The sequence below is a fragment of the Opisthorchis viverrini genome, assembly GCF_000715545.1.
Source record: "Opisthorchis viverrini unplaced genomic scaffold opera_v5_5, whole genome shotgun sequence".
NCBI classification, from domain to species: Eukaryota; Metazoa; Platyhelminthes; class Trematoda; order Opisthorchiida; family Opisthorchiidae; genus Opisthorchis; species Opisthorchis viverrini.
The window spans coordinates 4,580,330-4,608,007 of record NW_008751661.1 but is presented as its reverse complement, the minus strand read 5'-3'; the positions used below and the strand labels follow the sequence as shown (position 1 = coordinate 4,608,007).

Here is a 27,678-nt window from a genome sequence, read left to right as displayed (position 1 = left end):
AGTTTAAGTGAATCGCATCGAACATCTAATGTTATCCTAGACTGGAAACATTTGTTCCATGAGCTAACTAGACAACAAAACATGTCGGCTTTCGTAGCTAAGACGCACCATATCGTTCTTGGGATTGACCTTTGTTCAGATGAATCACGTCAGTTTACCGAATGTGTGCTTCTGTGTTTAGGTCAGCTGATCCGACACACAGCAACCGCGCATGGTCGTTCCAGCACACATGAACCGACTGGGCCAATTTTGGTGTAAATCCATCTTTCTGCACTACAACAGACAGACCGACAGTCACTGCCGAAAGCACACGAGCCAATCGCCTGGGTTCTGTGAAATTCGATAGGCAGACAACCATTGGTGTGTGTCGGCTTATGTGTACCTGCGTGCATGTGTGCAGACTTGTGAAATTGTACAATCACTTTTTCCAATAAAAGGTACTAGGTGCCGTCTTGTGTTTTTCGTCTAGATTTCTTTGTTGGACTGGTGCTTCACATCACAAGCGCGTCGATCGTGGGTCCAGTAAAATGTCAGATTATCGAACACAGGTAAATATTCCAGTTACCAGGGATGCTCGTACCTTTGAACAACGTCGGAAGGATATGTTCAACAACTTAGAGCGTCGTACAAGTACACGACTTAATGATAGAGTTGGGGCACCTTCGGACACCTCGGCTACTTCGCTAACCACGGATTCTGGTATTGCCGGCAACACATACCGATCACCTGATGATTGGGACCGTGACGTTGACCGCTGGATCGGTGAAAGCCGACGACGCTGGAATGAGGAAATGCGCAGAATGAGGCAGGACATGTTTGCACTAGAAGTAAGTCTATGTTTATCTAACGTTCAGTGACTTCATGTGGCGTTTCCAATTTCTCTGCGCATCGAAGGGTAATCAGGCCTTTGCTCCCAATCTGATATGACGGGCACCATTACTTGCAGTATATCGTAACAAACGAACACTAGTTAAATGTTCTAGAGGCGCTATGCGGTTGAAAATTATCCCACTTTGCGTGAAGGTTGAGATGTGGTTTCTAGTAAAAATAATACCTGGATTAGAGGGAAGCACAGCTGCCCAAGGAACTTAAAGATTATGGCTAGCTAATTAATGTATTATTGTACTTGCCTGTTGGGCGAAACAACAAATTTTGGTTCTTCAATTCAGACACAAGCTTGACGCTTTTAACCCAAGGAAGACATGTGATGGGTGAGGTCATATGCGCGTCCGATGGAGCACTTCGAACATCCGAGGACCAGTAAACAACACAAAATACAAAGGCACAATTTTGTCCGAGCTCCAGTAACTTTAAATCTGCACTTCTGGATACTCATCGAAGCAATCAGGAGAACATAAGCTAAAAAAATATGAGCATTTTGGTCACAAATATGAGGCAATGGCCTCAAGCTAACCAAGGATGGTTAGCTCCGCAGGATGGCCTCTTTTGGAGAAGCGAACATCCTTGACCTGAACTTCCATAGACCAGGAAAAAGTGGTTCTTCCTCAGGAACATGTTTGGGACAGAAAGACTGGCAAAATACGTCAGGACGAAATATAAAACCAGTCAACCTTCTAATGGTCGGCTGACTTAAATTGATTAGTTTTGAACCGTCACCACCTTTGTGTTTCTAGAATAAGCTTCTTGCACAACAAATTAGCAATCTGGATTTCGCCTTAGTATTACTAATTGGATTATATTTCTCAAAATAACTAGCCACAAATTCCATGCCCCGGGCACTGACAGAACTTCCATATTTTGTGGAATTCCAGTCCTTTCATTGTTATTTCTGCAATAAAACTGGATGTCACTTACGCAGCTAGAATGTTTTGAAATGGAGTTCTTGCCCCATCAACGAACATCAACTCGTGTGACGTTTTTGCCTGATCTCTAATCGGCGTTCCCCATACAGGTGTTGCTGCGGGATCTGAAAGAGGTTCACCTATTTATTTCACAGTTTATTCTTCGTTGTTTGGCAATATGGTTGAACAAATCTCTTCAAATTCTACTTATTATTCTCTACTGAATTAGCCTGGTGAGTGCGGTGTATCACAAGTGAGTAACGCTCAGTCTTTAATTAAATATCTATACATTCGAAAAAACTGAGAAACATTGGGTTCATTCTGTTCGACAGAATTTAAGTTAAAGTTTTAGAATCGAAGGTAATTTCCTTAAAATCACTTTTGTCATTTAAAGCCATTCATTTGGCACCCAATCATCCCAGATTTTTACTTCTCGAAAGCCGAGTTGACATCCACCTCTTACATTGATTGGGTCATCATCTGGATGATAGGTAGGTAGGTATATCGCTAGGTAGATAAACAGATAGATAGATAGATAGATAGATAGATAGATAGATAGATAGATAGATAGATAGATAGATAGATAGATAGATAGATAGATAGATAGATAGATAGATAGATAGATAGATAGATAGATAGATAGATAGATAGATAGATAGATAGATAGATAGATAGATAGATAGATAGATAGATAGATAGATAGATAGATAGATAGATAGATAGATAGATAGATAGATAGATAGATAGATAGATAGATAGATAGATAGATAGATAGATAGATAGATAGATAGATAGATAGATAGATAGATAGATAGATAGATAGATAGATAGATAGATAGATAGATAGATAGATAGATAGATAGATAGATAGATAGATAGATAGATAGATAGATAGATAGATAGATAGATAGATAGATAGATAGATAGATAGATAGATGATAGAATAGATAGATAGATAGATAGATAGATAGATAGATAGATAGATAGATAGATAGATAGATAGATAGATAGATAGATAGATAGAAAGATAGATAGATAGATAGATAGATGCATATATGGATAAGTAGGTAGGCAGACAGATAGATCTAGAGAACGCTAGACTGATAGATACATATTTAGACTGGTTGCTTGATTCACATGTGACTGAGCGAGTGTATGAGGGATCGTTCGATAGTTTCATGGACTGAATGACTTACTGGTTGGTTGACTGATTGGATGCTTTATTGATTGACTGCCTGACTTCCTAACATAATTATTGATTTATTGATTAGGTGAGTGTGTAGGTGATAGTGAATGGTTAATTGGTTGGTTGTTTAGTTGGTTAATTATTTGTCCGTTTGTTTGGTTGGTCGGGTGGTTGGTTGGTTGGCTGACTAACCGACTGATTGATAGACTGACTGGCTGAGTGACTGGGTAACATAGGTTGGTCGACCGGCTGACTGATGGAAGCCTGCAGCGAAAAAAATGTTCCACAAAAGGTGGCTTCTGTCCACAGGAACTCATTTGTAATAAGTGGTATTGCCACACCATCAAATTGTATAACGATTGGGGTCCATCCTCTAAGTTATTATTATCAGACAGTTTTATTTATATATTTACCTGATGGCTTCTACGTCTCGATCCCTGGTAAACTGCAAAGCTCCTGATCATCTTACATGTGGTTCAGCATATAACACAGTCGTACAAAGTGAAATGTTTTGGAAGTCTGCTCTTCTAGAGAGGTCACAGCAGCGTTCTCCGTTATGTGAAATTTTACATACAACCTATCAAAATGAAAATTAATTTCCACGGGTAACACAATACCCGTTTTTCTCTTCCTGTAACTCAGCAGGTAAGACTTGTTCTCCAGTCTCCACCAATCTTCCTCCCTATATCAATTCAAAATTGTACGCACGGCTGCGATTAACATCCATCTTACAATAAGCTGATGCTGCTGGATCAATACCTAGCTGATTTCCATCCAAATTTCTCAATTTTTTTATTAAGTTCTTCGCCTAAATGCGCTGCACGCATGCCTTTCCTTGCATCAGTTGGCATAAGGCGACCAATGAATAGAGCCATATCACACTTTGATATCTTGCATGTTGTTTTGGCTGAAGCGTGGGGTGGTCTTCGTCCAGCTTGTTCAGTTTAAATTTCCAGCGAAATGCAGCAGGGATCCAAATGATTACAAAACTAATTCGTACATGAATGTTAATCACAAGATTTCCGTAAACTTCGGTAGGTTCAGTCTTGCAAATTATCACCACCACGTATTGAAAATGCATTATACGGGATGCGCAGGATTCGATTAACCTGAGCAACGTTGCTCCGGCAGCATTCGAAGGCATCTTGCGAACAGTATTTTTTATATGCCTATTTGTTTGGTTGGCTGATAAAATGACTCTTAAATCTAATCAGTGTTTCATTTATAGAATTACCCAAACGAGCAAACGTTCTCGCCGAAGAGGCAAACAAGACATCCTAGAGTAAGAATTGTGTTGCCTTCTATCAGAGTTGTAACAGCAAAATCAAATAAACTGAACTGACTGAACCTATGGCGTATGTAGTTTCTCAACTTTCAGTATTTTGGGATGACCTTTCAACAGTCACCAATATATTTGATATTAATATATATTGTTTGGTACACAATACGACATTTTCGTGCTAAGATAACGCCTTATAAATAGTAGTGGTTCCGACGTATCTGCATTCCAGAAAGACATCAGCACAAACAGTTATCCATAAGTGACGTCAGTAGATGGTATTCTGGTCATTCTCATCAACTTTAGCAGTTCGTTTGTTATGGCAGCCGATCGCTGCATTCACAACCAGAAGTAACGCCTGCTAGTTGTGCCAGATTTATTTAGTATACATTTCCAATATAGTTGTCTGGCTAATTTGCCTGAAAGTCACTTCTTGAAGCACCCAAATTTTTGAAGCATTTTTCTCCCAACCTCGTGCACTGATGTCGACGCTCACACATTACCGCTGAATAGGCCTAACTCTGTGACGGAGTTGTTCTTCCTTCTGGTGATTACTTTGCCTCAGGTGGTATACTATCTTAGCCGGAAATATGTCAGCCCAAGTAATGCTGTAATTGATTCAAATAATTGTTAACACTGTTGTCTGTTGATGATCTCCAGCAAGGCTAAATAACTTGACTTTGCTTTTGCATCGGATACCCATCGAACTTGTTACCAAATGATCAAATAGATTTCCAAGATATTACATTCACTTTTAATTCCAATCCATTTTTCCGGTGAACTGGGCTCGCTAAATGTATGATACCATCTTTCTTGAGTGGGACTACTCAAAGGATTACTGAAAACTCTCCGAAAACTCATTATTGGTTTTTCCCGTCTTGGGTTTCATCAAGTACGAGTACCCCAAATTTTGTTTACTGAAACCATGATTCGTGGTGGTGGTGGTGGTGGTGCTTACTTTTGCGCCCACCAACTGCTGCTCCGATTCAGTGAGAGAACTCGCCATGTTATTTTTATCGCGAAGACTTTTGATCTGGCCATAGTAACCGGAATTTTCAGCACATATCTAAATCCTCCCAGTCGAGCAGAAAAACCTTGTAGACATTTATTTCGGACTCAAAACGAGTACAACATGATGGGTGCCTTTCTTAAGTTTGCAAGGACCGCAGGTTGCTTATCAGTAGTACTTCACTCAGGTAAATTAAGTTTTGCTGCGCTATTTAATCTTCTCGTTCAACTTTGTAACCACGGACCTAAAGTGATCAGACCACAATTGCCTGCACATGGCGGCGTTCGAATGCATGAGTAGTCCAAAGAAGTCTTGTTAAATTATCCCAAACAACCTAGGAGATATTCAGTTAGTAGCGGAGGAGTTTTGTGACTCCGACTAGAATAAACGTATCCAATCTGACGTAACCTACGCTAGAATTTAAAAGGAGGGCTTGAAGATAACTGGCTGATGAATATGGATATAGGCCAGGCCGGATACTCCGACTCCAATGTTCCTGAGCGCGTGCACTGAGACCACTGGATCTCACAACCGTCTCCGAAAGCTGCCCATCAGGATTAGAGCATAGTCCACCTAGACAGTCGGTTGGACTTCAGCACTAAAAAACCCATTTTATGGAGGTAGAGGCATGATGCAATCTGAAAAATTTCGAGGTAGGTATTGAAGGTATCGAGGAAGGTATTGAATCGGTCTCAATCGATCCATACACTTAGATTAGTTTGTGAGTCAATCAAACATACTAATGGAAATATAATTTTTATTAATGATTAATGGTCGCTGGTCAAACACTTCCAAAGACGATTCGTTTTCTTCTGTTGGCCTGCAAATTTTTATTCCATTCAGTCCGTTCAAATCAAGTAGGTGTAGTCTTCGAAGTGTTATTGTGCTCTTCCGCCTTGAGGCATCCCTGGGTTTCTAGGCCAGATGTGTTACCATCAGTTTTATTCGAACGTTGTGGTGTCTTGTCGTTTTAGTTTGACAGCATTATTCAAGAACTGCTTAGGAACACGATATAGCTCTCCAAAACTTTAGCCAGTCAGCATCACGATCTGTTCAGATTGATCTTTGAGGTACTAGCCCCACACCTGTTGTGTCAAGACAGATCACCTCTCTTATGAAAATAAGCCTAACACAAGCAGATTCGGGGTATCAGGTAGGATTTTGGTCAGACGGATTTGCTTTATTTCCGAAACTACACTAGGTCACGTACTTGGTGGATAACATGCTTGACGCCGACCATGAGTCACTGTTACCCTTGAATTCAAAAGGATCCGTAGACGGGATGGCGTTTATGTATATTACGAAACAAAACAAATATCCTTGAATATGGAAATATACTTCGTTTTCTCCATTCTAATACCATTTGTACTGTAGGCTCCTACGATGAACGGTCCAAAAGTTTTCTCAAAATTAGCGGGAGTCATCAGGACTCACTTATCTTCTTATTTTTGTTGAACTGCGTCGCTGACATACATGGACTACACAGTCCAATGGACCGAGAGTCCAGAAATCAGTTTGGTACCCGGAGAAGAACTAGTGGATTTGGACCGTGCGGATAATATCTGTTTGCTAGTCGTCAATTAGCATTATCACTTTAAAAAATGAGGAAACGCCTCAGAACTTGGCGCATATATTTTTGTAACTTCTGAGTCTGGCTTCAGTATTTTCCGTTTGATTGTTCTCTCTCTCCTGAGATCGCAAAGTTTGCTATTGATCGAATTATGGGCATGTATAATGAAATCTTAAGTTAGTGAAAGTATTACCATGGCACAAGCCATATTTTTGGACTGGTTTTATTTTCAAAACAAATTTCTCGGGGTCACTGGGCCGTGCTTTCAAGTCAACCATAAGAGCAGTTATACTTTATGGCTAAAGGTCTTATCGCGTACGACTAGAAGACTCTTAAATGGTTGATCACCGGTATCTTCTTAGCTTAGTAGGCGTTAGCCACCTGCGGCATTCACATGGCAATACGAAACGTACTTCTTAACGAATCGGACTCGTTATGGCAGAAAGCAGAACTCACTATGACCAGCTGTTTTGACGTAAGCCGTGCAGGCTTAGTCAGCTCTTCCCATCCAAAAATCTACTGATGGAATGGTCCTGAGGACATACCATGATTTCGCCACGCAAAAAGAAAATGGCATCAGCAAGATCTTTGTCCTTCCTCAAATGGAATCCACATGATTCAACCTTCGAACAGTTGAAAACCCAGTAGGGCATGACACAACTAACCTCACTTGAGAACACGATGTCACTTCCTGGTCGGACTGCCAAGTTTAAGGTCATTTGTCGTTATGTAGTGTGTGTTGACTAGATTTCGTAAAGGTATTGAGTCGATTTTCCTGGAGAGACCTTAGTTACATAAGATGCCCAAATTTGATTTAAAGGTGGTACTAGTCATGATAAATATGTTTGAGCAGATGATGATAATGATAATGCTGCATCCGACGGCAAGGAATGTTCTAAAACACCCTCTGAAGGCAAGTACGCACTGAGGATTTCAATAAATGGCGAATTGCATTACACTCGGTAGGTAATCAATTAACTTTGTGCCTCGCATATTTGTCAGGACCTGAGAAGGTCAAAGGCTTTGAACGAAACCTGTCACTTACGAAACACGGTGTGAAATGATAGGAATACGACCGTGAGAAAAGAGACCAGTCGCAACAGGAAATAAAAACTTGTACTTTCCTTTTGCCATGGACATTTTCGCAACAGGGATTAGTTCCACTAGGTCCTTCGAAGTCTCAAGATGGAAGAAATGTGAAATTGCGTCCGTTTAAAAATGTGGAAGTATTAAATAGCAGTCGTGGTCCTAAGTGATCTCTCTAGAGAGATAAACTTTCTGTCTTTCGCTCAATAGGGGTTCAATAGAGGCTAATCAAAGTTTGTTTATTTTCACGTATGAACTCACCTTTGAGGAAAAAGTTACTAGGGATCAAACACCAGAGGTTTCACCTGAGGGCTGTTGTTTACAGAATGGGACAAAGATTACAGTGGTCGGCCCTATAAATGGAAGTCGTGTTATGGTACCCCAATCAGAACCCGAAGCAGTTATGTCCTGTTACCACCTGCGAGACTCCTAGGTGACAGCAGAAAATTCACGAAATTCGCACCCTAGTTTTCGTTAGGAGTAAATTTTGAGCCATGGGGGCGTAAAGTGGAATGTTTTACCTCCCAGTCAATGTTGTTTTGGTATACGGGCTATATGTTCAATTTTTTTCACGTGTAAGGTCGAAACATCGGTGAAGCATATGTCCATTTTTCGTTATTCCGTGAAAGTGCCGAAACCCCTTTATTTGATTTCACAACATGTTTAAATTTGGACGCCACATTCACCATGCTGAAATAGTTGAAAATTTTCATCTTAACTTTGATTCCTTTTAGGGGGGTGAACTAGCTCTTTATAAAGTGCTTGAATTCGTTTGATACAGCGTACGTTGTTCCTCAAAGTGTTTATCAACTCGACACTCGTGCATGCATTTTTCTGTCCGTTTCAGCCCGTTGATGACTTCACAATGGACCGCTGGGGTCCCATGGATGCTATAGGATCTTTCGACCACCCAACATCACATTCATCCATGATAGCAAGAATGGAGCGAGAGATGGAAACGCTACGGCAACAAATGGGCGATATGAGTTCTCTTGGCCCGACGAGATTTCCTGGGACGAGCGGAAGAACCATTCAGTCCTCGAGCACATCACGAGTCACCACGTCCACAACAAGTGGAAGTGGTGACCCACGCAGTATGCAAACGCGTAGCAATGTGCAAGAAAGCGTTCAACATTCGAGAACAGTCAACGGAGTCACGACAGGTACATCTAGCCATTCATCGATGTCGAGCAAGTCCACTGGACCGGAAGCTTTGAGGCTCACACAGGGCGGTACTCCTGGGGCTTTGCTGCCCCAAGGAAGTGTTCCAGGCGGAGTGATGAACTTTTTGAAAGATGCATACGAGTTAGATGAAGATGGACAGGTAAGAAAGGCATTTTGCTTAATCAGAATAGCCTATATCACCATTTGACTGAGAAGATTCTAGGCTGCCATTCAAAAGGTTTTTTACTCATGATACAGCGATGACTTCGTCCCGTTCAGGTAACTGAATGTTCCGTTTTGCCTGTTGTTCCGTTAAATGCTGCATCAAAAGAGCTAAAAAAACATTGAGGGTTTTGAAACCATTGGTACTTTTCGAAAATCAATTGACGCGTTCCTTATTACTATTCTAGGCTAAGCTTAAGGTTTTTACTGCCTCCGTATGCACTAAAAATTTTTAACGAATACTACGTACGCCAATAAAACCGAAAAGTTCTAAATCTCCCACTCCACAATGCGCGCGTGGGTAAAACCTGTGCGTTGTCCAAAAATCACCTTGGCATGGTAACGAAAAATGGAAACTTGGAGGATGGCTAATTTATCGTGACTAGACAGTAAGCTTGTGAATGGACACAATATGTCAGGAGGTTTCAGTGTATAACTTACAGTTTTTTGGCATTCTGGTTCATCCCACTTTTTGCTTTGGTAAACTGATTGCGACAAACAGGAACTTGGTAGATCTGTTGACCAGACTAATGAAGGAAATCGCAAACACACAAAGAGGAAATAAGGGTTTGCCTTTACACAATTTTGTTACACGCTGGAACTTTTCGCCTTTTTTGCATCATGTTTGGCGGTAAAAATAAGGGAATTCGCGGGGCTGAACTCTGGTTTTGGCCACGTCGTGTAATATAACTGGCCACCAGCATTCGCTATCACAGAAACCCAAAAGCAGGAGGCAGAGTAGGTCATGAAAGCTTAGGCTCGATATCGGTTTCTTACCACACAAAACCACAATTCTTAGCTCCTTAGAAGAACATTCGGAGGACAAGTCCGGCCCTACTTACCCGCTATCTTAAAACGATATCGTTCGGTTATGGGCTAGCGGTAGCTAGCCCACGGTGTCAACTATTGCCACTGTCGACATGCATGAGCAATACTGTATTAACACTTGATATAAGCATGCGGATATCTTCGATACGAAAATACTAGCCTTTCGGCAGATTATTCGTATGGCTTGGAATGCAAAACTATTTACCTCAAAGTCTAGAGAAGACAGAAGGTTACTTCGATACCGTGGGCACTTCATCCTGATAAAAGCTATTCATGCTTTCAGAGTCCGGTGCCACGACCGGCTGTGATGCATACGCCGGGGGAAACAATGCTTTTCAGCTTCTCTAGCTGGTCACCAACGAAGTCGCATGCAAACCTTTATGTCTGCTGATATTAGAAAAGTGCTGTACATATGTGTCTTGCCAAATCCCATCCGGAACTGTTACTTCAGGATCGATCCTATCTGAGCACCAAATTTTAAGGAATATATTTTCTGAAGACTACAATACATTGTCCGGGAACGCTTTTTCTTATTGCTTAGTCTTTCTTAGCATATTGTAAATTTGACCATGCAATAGTAACTCAGATGAAATCATCAGCCGGCCAATATCCGGTGTATTGGCTGCAGCGACTGACTTTGGAGGCCAGATGAACTGAATAATAGAACCAATCCTGCTGTTTGGAACATGCTTGCAGTTCATAGGTTTGCTTGCCATTCACTTGATGATTTATTTTACCCACACCAGATTGCTTAGCTGTGTGGCACTTATAGATGGATTAGAATTGAGAAGTAGAGATCGGCTCAGTCTGGACATCCTGTGTAGTCTACCAACTTTGTGGTCTAACCAGACACCCACCGTAATTCGAAATTCATTCCATTCTCAAACGAGATCGATCAATTAAAATCCATAATTTGAAGAAAGCCTACCCATCTTTATTGTTTACTGGTCCGTTGGTTTCAGTCACCGTTTTTCAGATTGGCACATGTTCAAATACCCCACATCGTAACCCATCACCCCTTCGGGGAGTAACAAGTTCGGCCCGCTATTCATCTCGAAATCCTGGTTCTAACAATCGCTTCAGCTCACGTCTAATTGTATATTTTCAGATAAGACCAATGAAGCCAGGCGATAACCGCAGACTAAAGTACGTAAACCGCCAAGGGCGACGACCTTGACTGCTTTTCAGCTGAAGACGGCGTATTGCAATGAGGCCGACTTAAAAGAACGAGTCGGTCGGGGCTAATAAGCCCCAGGTGCCTGAACGGCAATCACTACTTCAGAAACTTTTTCTTTTTGTCTGAGCACAGCCCCAGTGGTCCGATAGCTTAACTGAGCAATGAGGACCGAGACACTCATAAAACCTGTTCCAAATGGAGGAATGCCACTTGCATAGTTATGCATGCAACACAGCGTAGATCCTCAGGGTATTACGTAGAAGCTTGTGAAGCCACTGTTAAGGACCACTCTTGGATGGGTCTCTTTTCTCCCCAACGTGCACATGCACTTATCGGGCAATGTTTCTCGCGCAGTCTCCTAGCGAACTGTACTGGTGATACCAATTTGTAACAGTTGAGTCCTTCGTGCTCAAACTGGGTGACAGTCTAAACCAGTAGCAATTATCCTAAAATTGACCAGGATTGTGATGTATCTTACGGAATATAGAAAAATTGTTTTTTGGCCTGTAGTGCGAAAAGTTCACTTCGATTGACGAATCCTGCTAAAATGGTAATCAGTGGGTATTGTGTAGCACTACAAAATTTGTCATTTGGATGTATGAAATCTGATTGTCTTTTGGTTTTACCAGGGGATTCATTCGGAGCTTCTGAAAGGTGAAACCTGGCTTGGCCAGCTTGCATTCCTTTCATTGGAAGCCAGTTGTCACAGTTGACGTTCATTCTTCTCTTAGGTGAAAAATCCCATCAGGTATTCTTAATGGACCGTTAAAGCGAGTGTGCCTGGAGAAGAGAGGATAATCTGATCACGTTTTACGTCCAGATTTGAGGTGACAACAGTTCGATCTAGGGTTTCTGTAAGAAACCAACTACCCAGACGATGGCACTAAGTCTCATGGAAGAGTGGTCATCAGCCGCCTACGACAAATTACTAGTTCACTGCTGCCTTCACCATGAGATCACTCCTCTATCCAGAAATTTTGCACGCACCACAGTAATATCACTCCGTCCTATCCGGATAACTTCAAATCCCCGGGGATCCGGTAAGCAGCATTGGAAACATTCGTGATAGCCCCCTGAAACGTTATAAATGCAAAGTAGACTCGAAATTATGACACAAAACTGTTTTAGTCAAGTTATCTGTGGTAGAGAGAAAAATGAAAATTGCGAATATCTGGAACTGTAGACAATTCCTTTACCCATATCAAGCATTCTTCTTCCTCGTTCTTAAAAGGTGCATTTCAAAGTGCGTTTCGACGCGAAAGATTTCGCCCCAGAAGATATCGATGTCACAACGGTAGATAATCGTCTTACTGTACATGCGAAAAAAGTTTCCAAGACCGGTGGAAACGAAACGGCAAAAGAATTCAGCCGAACGATTGACTTGCCACAATCCATTGACCATGAACATTTCCAGTGCAACTTGACCGAGGTAAATTTCATCCAAAGATATCTTATTTGGTTCTCGTCAATCAGATGTTTTTTTCATTAGTTAACTGACAGCTGCTTTAGAACACTTATGTTCATTTCATCGCTAGAAAGACTTTGTTAGGAGGTCCACCTTGGTACTGCGATTTTGAAGGTGTAAGCTTTTAAATTGTTTATGTTGAGGATAGCGTTCCAACGATGGCTAGTTGCGTTTAGGGTAACAATACTAGTAGTATGAAATCTGGTAACAACAACAATATGCAGCGCATCAACGTGTTGATTCTTTCGTTAAGGCTGCTTCCATGGTTCAAAGGGTTTGAGCAATACCACATGTAGGTCTCACCTTCTTCTGCGAGTGTCCCGCTAAACAAGGACAATTCGGGGGTATTCCGGTGGTCTGAGGTGTTAACACCTCGGCTGACATGCATCTTCAGCCCATTAAAACCCTCATGTTAGTAGGCTTCCCAATGACATGGCAGTGACTCACCAGTGTTTCACGAGAGAGTTCCAGTATTTCGTTGTGATGATGTTTGGCCTCAACTATAGGGATTTCTCTTAGTGGTTACCTCACAGTAAAGCACCTGTTACATAAACGCACTAAAGTTGATAGGTAGTCGCATTAGTATTAGATAGCCTATCGGCCGCACTACATAGGCGTAAAAGGAAGGGTGCGAATAAATTTGTGTTTTGCCAATTTTGGTACGACTAAGTGCACCCGTATTTCGACAAATACACTCAATTACATACCATTTTGGTTTCCATGGGACAGTCAACTGAATCTCTCATTTATGAAATCTATCTGTATTTATTTCGCAGTCGGCCTCTCCATACAACATCTAATATTCCTTCGATTCAATTGGATAACTATACCTAGATTTATGCACCCAGTGTTTGGTATATACCTGAGAAAAGTATACCCATGGAGAAATTAGACTGTAAACTGTCCTGGCAAGTTAGCCTCTCTTAGTCACATGGTAAAATTTGATCAAATCCTCTCCATTCCAAACTGCTGAATTAGCACATCACGGAAAGCTTCCGTAACTAGCAGGTTCATGCGTAAGAAATGAGGCGATTAGCATATGAAAACGTACGAATGACTTATGCATGTGCTGACACGCGCACAAAGGCAACCTGCTTGTTGATTTCGGCTGCTGATAACCATCGGCTGCAATCCGCTGAGTGTGGTGGTCCAGTTATCGGTAGAGAACGTGGCACAATGAAGAAAGTAGCAGTTTGGTCAAGGTCATGGTATACAAACTACACAGTAGCTAAAAATACCCATTGTAAGAGCGCTTAGGAAGGAAGAAAGACAAGTGTGGACAGACTGCTTATCACTCATATTGTTACTGCGTTAGTTCTGTGTCACATAGACCGCTAGTGCAGCTAGCTCGTCCATAGGTGACCAAATATTAGTCTCTGTTGCTTGTGATTTTAGAAAACTGATTCCCACAGGTGCGTTGGAGTGAATACTAGTCAAAAACCAGTAAAGAATACATCAACTTTCAAAGTGGCTCAGATATCAGTTCCCACCTTCAGCCAAGGAGCGTGAAATGTAGATTTCCTTCGACAATGACTGCCGTCTACTCGTTCAGCAAGTATTTTGTCTCAGTAACAAACATTTTTTAGTACAAAAGCATTTTTGTTAACTGTTAAAATCAGTCTTTGAAATTTCCGATCTCGTCTTGTTATTTATTTCCTACCATGCCCTTGTAAAATATGAGCATGCGGCCAGTAGCGACTGAAAGTTAAATCAACTTGAGTACGCCTGATGGATGTGGCCAAGGTGATGTAAGCATGATGCAGGTCAAGAATCACAACTTCATCTAAATCCCTTTCTGTTGTCACATTGAAATCAGCAAATAAATAGGGGATGCTTAAGTTGAGACACAAAAGTGGGGCGTATGGACTTTGGTAACACTTCAGTAAAAGAACACTACTCTGAAACGGCGGTTGTTGCCTAGCTCCTACTGATATGGCCAAGGTCGCAGAAAGCCAATTATTTACCATCACTAATTGATAGACTTTCGGTTATCCAATGTATGCAGTCTTTTTCAGCCCTTTTCAGTACTTTTATTGTGGTAGTGAATACAAGTACTGTGCACACCAGTATCCACCCCTGCAGTCTTGTTACCTATTAGCTTTACAGTGTTTCTTTCTAATAATTCCTGAAGTAGATGATGGTCTGAGCTTCGCACGATGCTTTCATTGCGTTCTCATTTGTAGGACGGGGTGTTAATACTTGATGCGCCTGTCAAAGCTCCAGACTATCAGTCAATCACGTTCGACAAAGACTCTCATCTTAGTATCAGACCAAAATCTGAAGCGGAACTGCGATCGACTTCAAGCTCCACACGTAATCCTCTTCTTGCCCCAATCGGTAAGTTCGTATTTTGCGCCGGCAAATCCTCGCTGACTGACCTAAGTTGTATTTGACCAGCGTCGTTTTTGCCTATACCAGTGTAAAGACCAATCTCATTACAACCATAATATGATCACAGTAGAGATCACAGTGACTTAGTTTCTCCCGAAAGTATAACGTCAAAAGAAACGATGGTCCAAATAAGTGACAGCACCATTCGCAGCCGACATCAAGATGGTGAGCTGTATTCGATTAGTCATTCGGGCTTAAAAAACCTGTCAGCATACCCGACACCCTTCATCATACAGACTTGGTTGGCATTACCACTGCAATATAAAATAAGCAACTACTGGATTACTTCGTTCAGTCACATTTACTAACTGACTGACCAACCAGCTCAATTCCATGATAGTAATAAAACATTACATGCCGAGCTGTACGTCCATTCGACTGGTTGATTTATGTTTCTCTTAAATATCAGCAAGCACTTTGTGTTATTACTAAAGCAAGCAGGACCTTCAATTTTATCAGAGTCTGTTCAGCCTAATCGATCTTTGTAGCTTCCTTGGAGTTGTGTCGATGGTCGATAATTATTACCAGTGATTTCGCTAGACTATTGTTGATGGTTATGGATACGGAAGTAACCAAGTTGTGCGACGCAGTCGTGATTAGCTCAAACTTTGTGGGTACAAACTCTGTTACTGGCGCTTTATGACGGTATCATCCACCCTCTGAAGGATCACCTAGCAGATGAAGACATCAGCGTTGCAAGTCTATCTTACTGTCAATTTCACCTTATAACCTATCCATCAAAATTAATCATAAAAAATAACCGATTGGTGTAAAGCTAAAGCCGCGAAGCAGGTTTTTCGTAACTGCTGAAAGGTTATATTTGCATACCCTCTGTCTTGAAGTAGGGTTTCTTCATTCAAGCTTCCAACCTAACCTATTTGTCTTCTATAAAGGAAGAGTGGCTTATGTTGTTGGTTTTCTTACCCCTTCGCGGATAATACATAGTTGATAATATCCTATGCTCCTAAACGATTATTAGCCATTGGCGACAACGAAACATTGTGCCTCAGTATGTAAGGCCTGCAAACGAAACACGAGCCAGTACAAAACAACACTGTGAATACCAAGCGTGTTGAATTTGTAATTAAACCACTTCTGAGTAGATTAATTCTCAGATGAAAATCTATCATAATAAAGTAGAAAATTTTCATCCAGTTTACTTGACAGTATCTATGTTAACAGCATTCTTTCAAGCAAGCATGACATGGTTTGTTTAGGCTGTAACGTAAGGATCGCCAGTTGAAAAATACCTCAACTCAACGGCACACAGCATTCGTCCGAATTGGCGCAGAACAAAACAATGAAAGATGTTTCATTTTCTAAATTTGTCTTCCAAAAAAGGGATGATACTGTAGAACGGCTCTCTTTGGAACCTCACCGCAAATAAGGCGGGACACTCAGTCAAACTAGGGCTATCGTTTCATAGTTCACTTTTTTCTCGGGGCCGGATCGTTCATCTTTGACTACACAGTGATGGCCTATCCATTTGTTTCCGAATGCCCTTCAAATTAACTTTGTCAGACAACATACATTTGTCACAGAGGATCAAGCGGAACTATTCGAACTCTCTCGGAATCGGGATGACAATGTCATAAAATGGCGCAATCCTGAACCACATATTGGATACAGACCACCGGGCAACTTGATTTAATCATTCATCATTGTTATGGGGCTGAAAATGGTTCGAAAATAATGAATTCATTAAAACAGGCACTTTTATGCCATCGACTACTTGGTTCCTTGCCCAAACATAATAAATCAGGCTGTCTGCTTTAACTTTAGGTCTCACATCGATGCATTTCCAATGCCGGGGAAGAAATCCATAATAACAGACAAATCCTTAACATCACCTAACGACCTGGTTGTCAAGCTCCTAGTGTTTATTCCACAAATTCTTCTAAAATGTTTCCCCCAGTACTTCCAGCTGTAGAAAATGAAGCAAGTGTCTGCACGTCGCACGAATTTTCGTTACGAATGAACTCCGGAACTCTCCGGACTCTTCCCATCATGTTCTGTTCACTGTTTAAGTAGGACCTTTATAGCGAGTAAAACTGGTGCAAATTGTAACGTTTTCTTCAAAGTTTTGTGCACGTGTATGGAGAGTCAACACATGGCATGTAGGTCTTTCTGCTTCATAATACTGTATCCATTCTGGGATCGTCAAAACACAAGTTAGTTGACGGTTGTTAGTTATTACTCATCAATTGGTCTCTTACTCAGCAGTCCTTACCCAGGATATCAGCAGACAAATGCTGACATTCAATAATCGTAATTTTGCCAGCTACATGATACAGACCAATGAGCAGTTTTGCTGTAGAGGCAAGATATCAAAAGATCTCAAATGAGTTGGAAGTTTCTCTGTGGTTTTACTAAATATTTACATAATTCTCAGCTCATCTCTGCCTCGCAATGAGGAAGCTATCTACTTCATCACTGTCCCAACACTTCAATTTCTCAGTGCCAACATACGAAGTAAATGTCACAGGTTTTGTCACAAATAAAGGCAGAAAAATGCGAGGCGACTCTCTCGTTAACCAGCTGTGTTGTTCGTGCAGAATGCACTGTATATCCATCAGGCTCGTGTTTTTGGGAGACCTGTTGAAAAATATAAACTGTAGGTTCTCATATTCATGTTTATCGTTCAGAAAATCGATAAGGGTGGATTATTTTAGCACTTTGTTTCAAAGCCAAAAAAACCCTCATTGGTCCTTCCCAGTCACTGGTATTTGCTATGTTTAGGTTGCACTCAGATTTGTGCGCAAATTCTGACCACAGCCTACGCCCATTTCGGTAATTTCACATTCAAACATCTCCCAGAAACTGGCTGGACTTTGATCCGTATGGTCACCCAATAAGCCTCATATTTTTCTATCAATGTGACATCGACATATTGTTCACTGAAACCCACATTCTCATTTTACACGCTCACAATTGTAACTAAATCGTAACATGCTTCTCCAGAATGTGAACCCTTGATATTAACTAAGACGTGCTAATCATTCAGTAGAGCAATTTTTGGATGATTATCGATTTCTCCGACCTGCTTCAAATAATTTGTTCAAGTTCAGTTATAATGTGCCTTTTTTGTCAAAACGACGAAAACCGTTGAGGTGTAGTCGGTCAGGATTTTGAGTGACCCTCAGTCATACCACCCAGAGGAAACTGTCTTGGCGTTGAACGCAACAATTTGTGCCACCATTTGATCACCGTTGGCTGGGCAGCCACAGGTGCTCAGCTGGCGGGTTACAGACCTGTCGGTACAAGTAAATAGAAGCGAATTTCTATTCTGACAACTGCAACTTGAGACCAGTTGACTGAATAAGTCAAGCAAACTGGTATGAATGTTAACTTACTATCGCTTGACCGCCGTTTTCCATCTCACCCAGTCCATGACAATTCACCCAGTAGTTAGTTCCCAGATCCGACCACAAATTTGTCAGTTGATACGACAAACTATTATACAACCATCCAAAACGGTTTAAAATTTTGTTAACCATGAATTAGAACCGGCGACCTTTGGAAAAATTGGAAAATTTTCTCCTGATTTCACTTTCCATTCTGTATGTGCTGCTGTATCTAATGGTCTAAAACGCTGCACATATTCATAAATGCTAAGCAATAAAAATATTGTTACCATTTCCTTAGCTTAGCTTTTGTCCTAAACTCTACAAAAAGTAATCCCTTAACACGGTCCTAGAAATAGGCCAGCTATTAGTGGCTAACTTCAGTTTAACCCGAAAGAACCGCCTCCTCAATGCAGTGTGATCAGCCAATTCATTTTGTTTGTAATAAAAATCACGCAGATTTGGTCTCACGGAACAGCCTGCCTTATTTTTTATTTACTAAGAGACAGAGAGACGGCAACCAGTAGCAAAAAAAGATGTCTTTTGGGGGAAACATTGTTTTAGTGGTACAATATCTGGTGTAACATATTTCGTTAAGTATTTTCTAACCGGTTCTTGTTCCTGGTACAGTTCGGCACCTAAAGAAGCAATATTTTACCCCCGTTTCGTGTGTCTAACTTTAAACGACTTACCAGCCAGTGCAGGGTTTTGTTCTCTGACTGAAACCGGAACAATGGTTTTATTTACACCTACAAAGCTCGACTAATCACCCCACGGATGAACGTTCCGACAAAGTGGAACATGAAGTGACCGGTGGTTGCTTACATCAATTCATATGGCAAAGGGCCTTGCGATCATCCTTATTGATCACAAAACCAATCCGAGGGAAGTCTTACTAAAGTGCATTAGTCGTGGATCTATTTGATAGACGAAGGACAGGGCAGCATGAAGAACACTAATCAGCATCCCGTAAAGAAAGTAAACAAAATAACTAAAAACCTCCTGTTCTATATATGAACATCAACTTGCTTACATTCAAATTTTCAAAATTGAGTTTGAACCGTATGACCTCTGGCACAACAAATAGTGAAAGAATGAACTCTTGCGCGAATACGAACGGCGACTGCTGGTAAATCCTAAACACTGCTTCATAAGGACTGACAAAACTTTGGACTATCAGTGTTCATACGTTCGTTAGGATACTTTTCGTTAGTGTGCATCCTACGACAGGTACCAAGCTTAATTGTTCAGATGTGCCCAGCTGCCATGCCACACGAAGAGAGCACAAGGGCTCAGATACTGCCAGATTGCTTAGGCCTAAACACGAGCAGTCGAGATGCAGAGGTCGGGTTCAAAACACGGACCCTCCGATCAGTAGATTTGCGCTCTAACCACTGAGCCATCCCGAGCTTCCATCAGTAAGTGGTAGGAAATGTTGTGCACGCTTCCGCATCGGAATGGCTTTGTTTACTTGCAGCTGTGTATTCCTCAAAGCTAGTCTCAGTATTAAACTATCATCTACTTTCTCTGGAGTAATCTATACAGGTGATTAATCGTCTGCATATCGTAATAAATTTAATTCATTTTATGCAGATCAGCTGTAGTTTCGCTGGTCTCAGCGGATGTGGCTTATTGTTAAAACGACGTACAAATTGACAAAACCTCGGTCACTAATCAGCTTGCAGTACATATCAGTATGCGCTGCCCAATACTCCGACTGCAGAATTGCATTGCACTACGGAAACCACATATCCATAGCGTACTTATCGACTGAACCACGCCGACTCCATCTAACAGTAGCCTCCTTCTTTCAAATGTATCAGTGGTGCTTATGAGTTTTTTTAGCGTAAAGGACAGCTGACAAGCCGAATTCAGCGACATAGGGCAGTCTCAGTGCGGTGTTTCTTTTTGTAAAGTAAACAATTCATTCTAGGAAAAATGTAATTCCCACGTTGGAGGCAGCCAACACTTGCCCAGCCACCCAGCATATTGTACGCAAAAAATAAAGTCACGGATCATCTCCGCTGTCGAAACTGATTAAACTGAACGCAGAATACACAACCGCACGAAACTGTGCCACTTAACCATGTTTTCACAACAGACAGGATATCAGTAGCAACGTGAGTGTCTATCCAGAACTGGTGGTTTGCGAAAAAAAAGAGAGTAAACTGTTGCTAAATAGCCTCAAAGCTAAGGAACACAAGTGGAAATAGAAACTTACCACACCCGGAATTACAGTTTGTGCATGTGAATTCGTGAGCCGCTATCAGTATACTGTTCACATGCTTGCATATTCATTAGATGCCAGACCTCCTGGAATTTCGTCACTTCGGTGGCATTGCTTCTACGAGCGGCAGAAGTCGGGTGTTGCTAGAATGTTCTAGATCCATATATGATGTAAGCTGGTATCAACACCGTATCCGTCATACAAATATGTAGCAACAAATTCTCTTGAAGGCGGTGTCTAGAAACTTGATCTTCAGTGGCTTGATCGGATTATTATTCCCTTCAAAAAGCCTGTTGCATTACTCTCCCAATTGAGTGTTATAAAACTTTTAGCATGGTAAAAATGTATTCTAGCGAAAAGAATCTGGTTTCATCTCACCTAAGTGCTCCGCTAAGAAACTGACCCGTTTCTGTTACTTTCATTTTCTCTCGCCCAACCAAGGACATATGATTACCGGGAACAACTTGTTCAGGGCATCCGCTCTCTGAGCGTAAGATCAATTTTGATTCAGTGTGATCAGAAGTCTTGAATCACCACGTAATCTCTTGAGAGAGAACGAAATGATAGCTGAAGGTCGATGCTTGATCCAATTAATGACTACTGCTTAGACATACTTAACATTATTATGCTCAAAGACTCAATAAGCGAGGCCTTGTGGATTCTCTCGCGATGTTCTTGACCGTCATAAACGCTCCGTAATAAGTTGCACTCCCAAAGTGAGCAAAAGCTTAGGTTGTTTGAGTCAGTTGAAAGACGGCCCGCGAATCCTTGAGATCTAAGTGCGTGTTCATGGGGATGCCAGCATGAATATAAGCATCACAGTGAAATTAGTCTAATTTGTTCTCTATTCCCGCCTAAACTCTCCAGTATGGCCCAAAGTAAATAAAGTCCCCATTGACAAACTCTCGATGACAAAGCAAGGCCTGAGTTGTAGAAGTTCATAAATAGCTATACAATAAATCTGTCAGCCCCTCAGATATCTGTGGGTCAGACATGTCTATTTAATGTTTGGTGTTACTTAATCTTTAAAACGCAGGACACACACAAGTACTTCGATAACACGGGGTTCTTGTTATGCAATCGAGAATGTTATAGAATCGAGAATGTAAAAATGGCTTTCAGTGATGTTGACTGGTGGGACATTCACATGACTTAAGAACATTATTGACATGTACTAGGGAGGAAAGATGGATTTCGAAGTAGCCGAAGTCACAATAAAGTATTTTCAAGGTTTCCGATCCCACTCTGTGGACGACAAGCAACTAGTTTAGACAAGTAGAAATATTACAGCAGATTGCTGCACAAGGATACATAAAAATCAAATATTTTCATCCCAAAAAGAAAAAGCATATTATTGTCTACATGTGATACACTACTCGTAAGGTTGTTGAAAACGATGACAGCCCATGGCACAATTTCGTCTTTCGTAGGCTTCTTTCGGTAAGAAAAGAACCCAAGTATCGGCCAGCCTTATGTTCTGCCGAAACGCAAATTGGACAGAATATTGCGTATATCTTCAGCAACACGAATGGCGTGTTATCTAGACAACGTATTCCAAAATCTCAAGAATCAAACTATAATTTCAGCTGGATGCAGATCGAGTTCGTGCTTAAAACAGATTTTTGTGCAAGTATAGTGGATATATTTCAACAATGCGACACCCCAAATTAGCCAGAGGATTTTTCCTCTGCCTAACAGCATTTTAGGAGCACGGTTGCCAGACACTCAAGTTTTATTTAAATAAGGGTATTTGGGGGCGCCCGCAATTTTATAGTGGATAGGTTAAGATTGAGCACACCCTGAATTGTGCTTACCAACTCTAAATTGATCGAAAATTCAGTGAACATCTACCTTCAAGTTTCGGTTGAAAATTTGAGTGTAAACTAGAAAGTGATGAAGTAAAACATCCATATCTATCTACCTAAACATCTATTCGAATGCTGAATTAATATTCCAGAGTTAAACACTTCCAGATTTGTAACTTTTTATACAACCATGATTTGTGGATGACAGCGCGGCAAAACCTTTCGTAGTTGCAAGCGCATGTGACATTTGGATACATTTGGATAGTTTCAGGTGAAGTATCCACTTTCTGTTAAGTTGAGAGTTTTCCCTGATTTCGATCAGCATTGTTATAGTGGCTACCCCTGGTGTAATTTGGAATTCGCCCGTGAGCTGTTTGGCACACATCATTGCGTTCATCCCTGCAGCTCATTTGGTCTCCTAACTATTGATTAATTTGCCCCATTGGAGGATTCCCTGCTTGTGTTCATCCAAATGTTATCCATTCCGTTTGACCAGGTGTTTCTGGACCAACCATCTTGAACGATGGTCCCAGCGGTCGTAAACTGCATCTTGAGGTTCCTGTAGATCCTGAATACAAAGCAGAAAACTTATGTGTACGTATGGACGCGAATCGCATAATTGTGTCAGGAAAACAGCAGAGTACCAGCGGTGGACGTTCAACTCAAGAGTTTTCCCGATCTTACGAAGTACCGGAAACGGTTGATCCCTTTTCCGTGACGGCTCAACTTAGCGGCACCACTTTGATCATCGAAGCACCGTTGTTGTGCTCAATGTGAGCGCTACTGGCGGACTGGTAACAGAAAGTCAAACAAGCCTACCTACTGGTTCGCGCAATCTTACCATTAACTGTGCATGCATACATAAACACACCCGTCTCTGTCTTCCGTAGGTGCAGTGACCTTGCATGTTTACCCTCATTGGTAATAACAGTCAACTTGACTCACACGAATCGATACCTTTTGCTTTTGTGTGTGAGTGCGTTTTCATATGTGGTACAGCGCCTTCTTGTGTACCCTTGCCTTATCCATCATTTTCGCCTGGTCATATTACGTTTGCACCTTTTTGTTCGGATTATGTTCCCTACAGGTTAAATCAATCCAATGAAAATATGATTTCTTGCTAGACTTGCCGGCGATGAGCTGTTCCAACATAGTGTTTTTGTATAATCAAACCAGCAGATGATGTCAGGAAATAACAGCTGATTAAACTGCCCCCGTATTGGGGCCACCATTCCTTTCTCATGCATGTTTCGCTTTATGGTTCCAATTAATCACCCACAAAACCTGCCCTTTGGGCTAAATACCGCGCAAACGAGTTCCACTTATTAGAACTCATGTTTGCATATACTTGACTATCCCGGGTCTCCAACGCAGAAAGTCTGACGTATGAAGCAAGTGTGTTACTACTATTCCACCACCTCATGATGGATGTAGCCAAACTGTAACTTCCACTAGTTCAAGTTGCTTACAGTTGAGCGAATTGTCTGCCCACGTCAAATGCCCCGATTGAAGGCCTAATGTCTGTTCAGGGTGTGTCGATCGATTTAGCTCCCTGTCACAAACTCCAAGTCGAGTAATATCACGGACACTTGAAACCATTTAGGCCATTTTTGTTTGTTGCGTTTATTCGCTGGGCTATACCTTCGTCCGAAAAAAAATGAAAAGAAGTTTATACTCCAAACGACTGATATATGATGAGCATAGGACAGTCGCATTATTCCCGAGGCTTACTTCAGATAACCAGTTCGCATTAGCGGAGGGCTCGAAAAGAACGAAAAGAAAATAATGGCAAATTTGGCTAAAGAATTATATGAAATGGCTCATTTAAGTAAAGAGATCGATTTTATGGAAACATAGCAGGCTTGTATCTGAATAGAGTTTGTTCATATTACTTAACACGTTGATAAAGCAAGTCATACTTTTTGCTTTCCACAAATAAGTTAGTTTGCAATTGACAAGCAGCATTTCATCCCCTCAGTTGCGACCAGAAATGATAGCACCTTTCATTAAAATGGCATCTGTAGCACAAATCTCGTATAGTTTAAATGCGCACTATACGCATGTCTAACATTCTTCTGGGGACATTCGTTTTGTATTGATTAAAGATGTCATTCATCTCCACAATCATAGCTTAAACTCGGCTAAAAACATTTCAACTACCTAATTGTTTGAACCTCCAATCAGTGTTCAGTCCACCATCGACTCCATCTAAGTCATCATCAGTCTAAAACATCCTCATTAGGTCAGACGTCTTGCGTTCCGCCCACAAAGACGAACAGTGTCAAAACTGAGCCCCGGTCGGGTAATTTCTCACCATCCATCCTGACTGAATCTCACCTCTGACGATTCCGAGTCACTGATGAAGGCTAGACTCATTGGCTTCGAACCCCATTCAGATGTGCTCTCTAGAAAAAAGGAACGTCGTTTTACAGATGACCGCAAACTAAAACTTTAACGAAATTAGCAGCTTCTTAGATCAGCTGAAGTCCTAGCGTCCTATTAATTAAAGCGGTGTTTGAATCTCCCTTAAGCAACCCATAATGTAAGTTTGTTAGTTGCTTGATGAGTCGTTTATCCAGGTGAGAGGTACTTCAAAACTATCCTCACACTTTTGGAAAGTTGATTCTCTCCCAGCTCGGAACTCGAAGAGTATCTGAAGCTTAAAAAATTAATTCCTCTGATGAGATGTTGCTCTTGGGTAAACAACAGGATCTAGGGATCATTGGAAAAGTGATTCTTTCTGTGTGAAGTCCCCGGAAGAGTGACTGCTGGTGATCACACTTGTGTCCGCACTGAACGGAGCTAATCACGCTGCTGACCAGCCGCACTTCGATCCCACTCTGTGGACGACAAGCAACTAGTTTAGACAAGTAGAAATATTACAGCAGATTGCTGCACAAGGATACATAAAAATCAAATATTTTCATCCCAAAAAGAAAAAGCATATTATTGTCTACATGTGATACACTACTCGTAAGGTTGTTGAAAACGATGACAGCCCATGGCACAATTTCGTCTTTCGTAGGCTTCTTTCGGTAAGAAAAGAACCCAAGTATCGGCCAGCCTTATGTTCTGCCGAAACGCAAATTGGACAGAATATTGCGTATATCTTCAGCAACACGAATGGCGTGTTATCTAGACAACGTATTCCAAAATCTCAAGAATCAAACTATAATTTCAGCTGGATGCAGATCGAGTTCGTGCTTAAAACAGATTTTTGTGCAAGTATAGTGGATATATTTCAACAATGCGACACCCCAAATTAGCCAGAGGATTTTTCCTCTGCCTAACAGCATTTTAGGAGCACGGTTGCCAGACACTCAAGTTTTATTTAAATAAGGGTATTTGGGGGCGCCCGCAATTTTATAGTGGATAGGTTAAGATTGAGCACACCCTGAATTGTGCTTACCAACTCTAAATTGATCGAAAATTCAGTGAACATCTACCTTCAAGTTTCGGTTGAAAATTTGAGTGTAAACTAGAAAGTGATGAAGTAAAACATCCATATCTATCTACCTAAACATCTATTCGAATGCTGAATTAATATTCCAGAGTTAAACACTTCCAGATTTGTAACTTTTTATACAACCATGATTTGTGGATGACAGCGCGGCAAAACCTTTCGTAGTTGCAAGCGCATGTGACATTTGGATACATTTGGATAGTTTCAGGTGAAGTATCCACTTTCTGTTAAGTTGAGAGTTTTCCCTGATTTCGATCAGCATTGTTATAGTGGCTACCCCTGGTGTAATTTGGAATTCGCCCGTGAGCTGTTTGGCACACATCATTGCGTTCATCCCTGCAGCTCATTTGGTCTCCTAACTATTGATTAATTTGCCCCATTGGAGGATTCCCTGCTTGTGTTCATCCAAATGTTATCCATTCCGTTTGACCAGGTGTTTCTGGACCAACCATCTTGAACGATGGTCCCAGCGGTCGTAAACTGCATCTTGAGGTTCCTGTAGATCCTGAATACAAAGCAGAAAACTTATGTGTACGTATGGACGCGAATCGCATAATTGTGTCAGGAAAACAGCAGAGTACCAGCGGTGGACGTTCAACTCAAGAGTTTTCCCGATCTTACGAAGTACCGGAAACGGTTGATCCCTTTTCCGTGACGGCTCAACTTAGCGGCACCACTTTGATCATCGAAGCACCGTTGTTGTGCTCAATGTGAGCGCTACTGGCGGACTGGTAACAGAAAGTCAAACAAGCCTACCTACTGGTTCGCGCAATCTTACCATTAACTGTGCATGCATACATAAACACACCCGTCTCTGTCTTCCGTAGGTGCAGTGACCTTGCATGTTTACCCTCATTGGTAATAACAGTCAACTTGACTCACACGAATCGATACCTTTTGCTTTTGTGTGTGAGTGCGTTTTCATATGTGGTACAGCGCCTTCTTGTGTACCCTTGCCTTATCCATCATTTTCGCCTGGTCATATTACGTTTGCACCTTTTTGTTCGGATTATGTTCCCTACAGGTTAAATCAATCCAATGAAAATATGATTTCTTGCTAGACTTGCCGGCGATGAGCTGTTCCAACATAGTGTTTTTGTATAATCAAACCAGCAGATGATGTCAGGAAATAACAGCTGATTAAACTGCCCCCGTATTGGGGCCACCATTCCTTTCTCATGCATGTTTCGCTTTATGGTTCCAATTAATCACCCACAAAACCTGCCCTTTGGGCTAAATACCGCGCAAACGAGTTCCACTTATTAGAACTCATGTTTGCATATACTTGACTATCCCGGGTCTCCAACGCAGAAAGTCTGACGTATGAAGCAAGTGTGTTACTACTATTCCACCACCTCATGATGGATGTAGCCAAACTGTAACTTCCACTAGTTCAAGTTGCTTACAGTTGAGCGAATTGTCTGCCCACGTCAAATGCCCCGATTGAAGGCCTAATGTCTGTTCAGGGTGTGTCGATCGATTTAGCTCCCTGTCACAAACTCCAAGTCGAGTAATATCACGGACACTTGAAACCATTTAGGCCATTTTTGTTTGTTGCGTTTATTCGCTGGGCTATACCTTCGTCCGAAAAAAAATGAAAAGAAGTTTATACTCCAAACGACTGATATATGATGAGCATAGGACAGTCGCATTATTCCCG

The 27,678-nt window shown here is 41.4% G+C and overlaps 1 protein-coding gene across 1 annotated transcript; it reads left to right on the top strand.

Moving 5' to 3' along the window:
- Positions 1-442: 442 nt before the first annotated feature.
- T265_00573 (hypothetical protein) lies at positions 443-27,173 on the top strand (the record flags this gene model as incomplete). The annotated part of the gene is made up of 5 exons (XM_009164377.1): positions 443-827; positions 8,780-9,256; positions 12,555-12,752; positions 14,972-15,125; positions 26,452-27,173. The coding sequence occupies 5 exons, from the start codon at positions 528-530 to the stop codon at positions 26,730-26,732; spliced, it is 1,410 nt and encodes a 469-aa protein (XP_009162641.1).
- Between the last annotated feature and the right edge of the window lie 505 nt (positions 27,174-27,678).